The 5,233-nt window shown below is 53.8% G+C and overlaps 1 protein-coding gene across 1 annotated transcript; it reads right to left on the reverse strand.

The window, feature by feature from the left end:
- Positions 1–2,217: 2,217 nt before the first annotated feature.
- On the reverse strand, positions 2,218–4,733 carry HSPA2 (heat shock protein family A (Hsp70) member 2). The gene has a single exon (XM_008934686.3). It carries the CDS (start codon positions 4,682–4,684, stop codon positions 2,618–2,620), a length of 2,067 nt encoding a protein of 688 aa, XP_008932934.2. The 5' UTR covers positions 4,685–4,733; the 3' UTR covers positions 2,218–2,617.
- Positions 4,734–5,233: the final 500 nt, after the last annotated feature.

Here is a 5,233-nt window from a genome sequence, read left to right on the forward strand (position 1 = left end):
GGTTGTTCACATACTTGAAAGGCTACGTTGTGCCTCAAGACTTCAAATCTTTTCCCAAGCATGTAAGTCAGCAGAAGTTTCCAATCCTTTACATACCCCACACGCAGTCCAGGTGTGTCCAACCAAAAAATACCCTTTTCGTAGGAAAAAAAAAAATTATCCCAGTGTTACCCTGTTCTTGTCCTCAGCCCTTGGGGTACTAAAACCATTTGGACAGAGACTCCACTTCTGTGCTGTTTTCCCTGCCTGCCCCACTGCTGAAACAGGCACCGGGCAGCAGTGGCCAAGGTGAGGGGAAGGACAGACGACAGCACAGGTGTGTGACAAACTGCTGTGCACATTTAGCTACATTAGCCCTGCAGTACACTTAAATAACAAAAAATTGTGTTTAATAACTGAGAAGCGACGCTGAGGAATGCAAACCAAGGGCTGAAAAGTAAAGGAAACTATGCGGCAAGGGCAATTACCAGTTGGTTAATAGAAAAAATAGCTAGCCTGCATTTACAATGAAAATGGGCACCACCTATTTCTTATTGTCATCCCAGGGTAGTGGTATTTCAGTTCAGAAAACGTGTATCTGACAGGGTATTACATTTTGCAGCAACAACTTTTCACTATAGATAATCTAGTCCTATTCATAAACATATTTATTTACTAGCTCCTAGGGAAAAAATAAAGTCGCAGTATCTTCTCATTCTCAGGGGTCCTTTTTATGTCACAGCCTGGAAATCAAGAGGTTGACTGCCAGGAAAATGCTGTGTACCCTGAACACCAAGACCACCCAGCCTGACTGAAGCCTTCAGAGATGTCACTGAAGCCCTCAGCAGGTGCTGAAGTTGCTGCAATTGACTTCTCCAATCTCACTGTGATGGCACTGCCATTTACCTACGGACCATTCAATAAACCTGAAGTGGTTTTGAATCATTTGCAACAACAGCTGATCAAACAAGCTTTTTACAAGCGTCACATTCACCCCACTACAACTGTAACCCCCTTTTGTAGCCGGTGAAGAGAAAACCCACAGACAGTGCCCTGAAAAAAGAGCTGAGAGAAATCCATGTAGTAAACCAGAGTCTTACACCTGTGCTGATGATTAAATACTGAACAAGTTTATTTTTGGTCTGCCTTCTTGTCACAGAATACTTTTTATAGATTCTCTTTTTAAAATATACATGACCTACAAGTTTAAGGAATCAAGAGTCCTAAAAGCTCCCGGCAGCAGGGAGGGCTGGCAGGGCAGCACCCACCGTGGTTCCCGGGACACCAACACTCCCACACACAAACGAGCAACAAACCAAAACACGGCGGCCGATTCCCTCCAGCTGCCCACGGCTCCGCAGTTTTTTCCCTTAAAGGACAAGCCAGCCCGAAATGTGCGTGCCATCAGGATCCTCCATGAGAGCTCATTAACTCGCAGCGCCTCGGACTCTGAAACGCTGCCTGCGGAGGTTTTTTTTGCTTTCTTAAACAAATGAACAACTCTGCAGACAGTTTGCAGCAAAGTCAGACAAGTTTAACTACTACAAATTTTGCCTATTCTATTAAGCCCAGCACACCGGCTCCTTACTCAGCGCTCCCAGCGCTGGGGGTGTCTTCGCCAGCTTAACTTTTGATTATCTTAAAGAGGGGGGAAAAACACGTTCAGTAAAGTACTGAAAGCTCAGCGTGCAGACAAGCAACCCAAGAATATCTCAGCACTTTGTACAGCTGCCCACAAACCGATCTCTATTTTATCGAGCCCCACCACCTGCCAAGCAGGACTATTTCTGTTGTCCTCGTTTCCCCGCTGTTCTCCCCCAGCCACACGCACACAACCAGCATTCCCGTGCCGGGCGCTCCAGCGCCAGACACCAGTTGCGGGGAAGAGCAGGTCCTGCCCAAAAACAGCACCCGCACCTCTGGGGAACTTTTCCCTGCCGTGGCAGTGCCGGGGACCACTCTCCCACTGCCCCAGCCGCAGGGTTTGGGGGCTGTGACACCAGCACCCCCTCCCCAACTCCCAGCCCAGGCTGGGTTCCCCTCGGGAAGCCCCCGTGCTCTCTCCCACTGCCTCTCCGGAGCCGAACATCCCCCTGCTCCACTGCCACCACCCTCGTCACCCCAGCAGGGCAGGTCCCAGGAACCACAGACACTGCCAGGAAAGTTTTTCCTCACCTGCCCCCCCACCCCCACCCCCTCCGACTACTACCCCTTCACAGAGAGGAGAAAGAGGATAGATTCATGCTTTAAATACATTTTATTTATAACCAAAATTTCCAGAACCGAATTTGGCATTTTCTCTTTTAATCTTCTGTAAAGATTTTCATGCATAACTTGAAACTTGTCAACTGCAACAGTCAAGTGGTAACTTTAAGAATAGAGACAGAGACAAACATCCAGAGTACAAACAGCTGTATCTGAATTAACAAAACTTGTCTATTACTAACCTTATAAAGCAGGACGTGCCTTCCCTCTTATCAAAACCAAGCTGACAGATCTGCCTTTATACACACCCAACAGAATAAACTCTGTTATCGGCAAGGACGTTTTCCTTAAACGTTAGAAAAAAAAAAAAAAAAAAAAAACAAAGCAAAGAACGGAGCAACTGTCCATAAACCAGTCTGTGCTTCAGTCTTCTTTAATCTACTTCTTCGATGGTGGGGCCGCCAGAGCCGCCTGCCCCGGCCCCTCCGTCTCCCCGGTACAATTTTGTGACGATCGGGTTGCAGAGTTTCTCCAGCTCTTTCTGCTTGTGCTCGTACTCCTCTTTCTCAGCCATCTGGTTGCGGTCGAGCCAAGAGACCACCTCCTTGCACTTGTCGAGCACCTTCTGCTTGTCCTGGTCACTGATCTTTCCCTTCAGTTTTTCGTCCTCCACCGTCTGCTTCATGTTGTAAGTGTAGGACTCGAGGGAGTTCTTGGCTGCCACCCGATCTCTGTTTGCTTCGTCCTCTGCCTTGTACTTTTCTGCCTCTTGCACCATGCGGTCGATGTCGTCCTTGCTGAGGCGACCCTTGTCGTTGGTGATGGTGATCTTGTTCTCCTTCCCCGTGCTCTTGTCCACGGCGCTGACGTTCAGGATACCATTGGCGTCGATGTCGAAAGTGACCTCGATCTGGGGGACTCCTCGGGGTGCCGGGGGGATGCCTGTGAGGTCAAACTTGCCCAGTAAGTTGTTATCCTTCGTCATGGCTCTCTCACCCTCATACACCTGGACAAGGACGCTGCTCTGGTTGTCCGAGTAGGTGGTGAAGGTCTGAGTTTGTTTGGTGGGGATGGTGGTGTTGCGCTTGATGAGAGCAGTCATCACTCCTCCAGCTGTCTCGATGCCCAGGGACAGAGGGGTGACATCCAACAGCAGCAGATCCTGCACGTTCTCAGACTTGTCTCCCATCAGGATAGCTGCTTGCACGGCAGCACCGTAAGCCACAGCCTCATCGGGGTTGATGCTCTTGTTGAGCTCTTTGCCATTGAAGAAGTCCTGTAGCAGCTTCTGGATCTTGGGGATACGAGTAGAGCCACCCACCAGCACAATCTCCTGGATCTGGCCCTTGTCGAGTTTGGCATCACGCAGAGCCTTCTCCACCGGCTCCAGGGTGCCACGGAAGAGATCAGCATTGAGCTCCTCGAAGCGGGCACGAGTGATGGAGGTGTAGAAGTCAATGCCCTCAAAAAGGGAGTCAATCTCAATGCTGGCCTGTGTGGAGGAGCTGAGGGTGCGCTTGGCCCTCTCACAAGCCGTGCGCAGCCGCCTCACCGCCCGCTTGTTGCCAGCGATGTCGCGCTTGTGCTTGCGCTTGAACTCTTCCACAAAGTGGTTCACCATGCGGTTGTCAAAGTCCTCCCCACCCAGGTGGGTGTCACCAGCCGTGGACTTCACCTCAAAGATCCCATCCTCAATGGTAAGGATGGACACGTCAAAAGTGCCCCCTCCCAGGTCGAAGATGAGCACATTCTTTTCTCCGGCCCGGGTTCCTTTCTTGTCCAGACCATAGGCGATGGCAGCTGCTGTGGGCTCATTGATGATGCGCATCACGTTGAGGCCAGTGATGGTGCCAGCATCCTTGGTGGCCTGGCGCTGGGAGTCATTGAAGTATGCCGGCACCGTGATCACAGCGTTCTGCACCTTGCGCCCCAGGTAGGCCTCAGCAATCTCCTTCATCTTGGTGAGCACCATGGAGCTGATCTCCTCCGGGAAGAAAGTCTTCATCTCCCCCTTGTACTCCACCTGCACCTTGGGCTTGCCGCCCTCGTTCACCACACGGAAGGGCCAGTGCTTCATGTCTGACTGCACTGTGGGGTCGTCATACTTGCGGCCGATGAGGCGCTTGGCATCGAAGATGGTGTTGGTGGGGTTCATCGCCACCTGGTTCTTGGCGGCATCACCGATGAGCCTCTCGGTGTCAGTGAACGCCACATAGCTGGGTGTGGTGCGGTTGCCCTGGTCGTTGGCGATGATCTCTACCTTGCCGTGCTGGAATACGCCCACGCAGGAGTATGTGGTGCCCAGGTCGATGCCGATGGCCGGCCCTTTGGCAGACATGGTGTCGGTTCTCTGTGCGCTGCTGCCTCGTTTCTGCCTCCCCCGCCCGTTCCCGCTGCCGCCGCGGCGCGATGTGCCGGGCTGCGCTCCACCGCCTCTTTTATGCGCGCGCGCCGCCGGCTTCTGAACCTGTCCAGGACAGCGACGGCCCATCCGGAGCATGCGAGAGCCACCGCCCGGCCAATCGTCCCGCGGTCGCCGGTCAGCGCCCGCCCGCCTCTCGGCGCGAAGTCAGATGGAACGGAGCGCGCATCCCCGGCCCGGCCCCTCCCCGCGGCGCGATCCTTCCGGTTCTTTCTTGTGCGCCTAATGCCTCAGCAAATCACGCCCGCTCTGGGTGCTCGCGTCCGCCCGCGCCGCTTCTGCTGAAAGTTCCAGTGGGGGGCTGACTAATGCCGATATTGACAGCGGCGCTGCCAATGGCGGGGCGGGGCCGGCTTGGGTGGCAGCTTCGCTCGCCGGTCGGACGCCGCCGGGCGCGGTTGCGGGGGCCGTAGGTTCGTGCCGCTGCCGTCCCCCGCGCCTTGGTCATTCTTGAGTGCTCAGTCCCCGGCGCTGGGGAATTTACCGCTTATTGGTCGCTGGCCGACACAATTTCCGCCTTCTGTCCCTCCTCCATACACACCCTCCTTACATACCCGTTGTGTTTAGGGCTGAACGGCCGCCCCCCCGGGCGCGGAGACCCCCGGTCTGTCATGGCGGAACGTCCCT

Source organism: Manacus vitellinus, unplaced genomic scaffold (assembly GCF_001715985.3).
Source record: "Manacus vitellinus isolate BGI_N305 unplaced genomic scaffold, ASM171598v3 scaffold_6_pilon, whole genome shotgun sequence".
Taxonomy (NCBI): domain Eukaryota; kingdom Metazoa; phylum Chordata; class Aves; order Passeriformes; family Pipridae; genus Manacus; species Manacus vitellinus.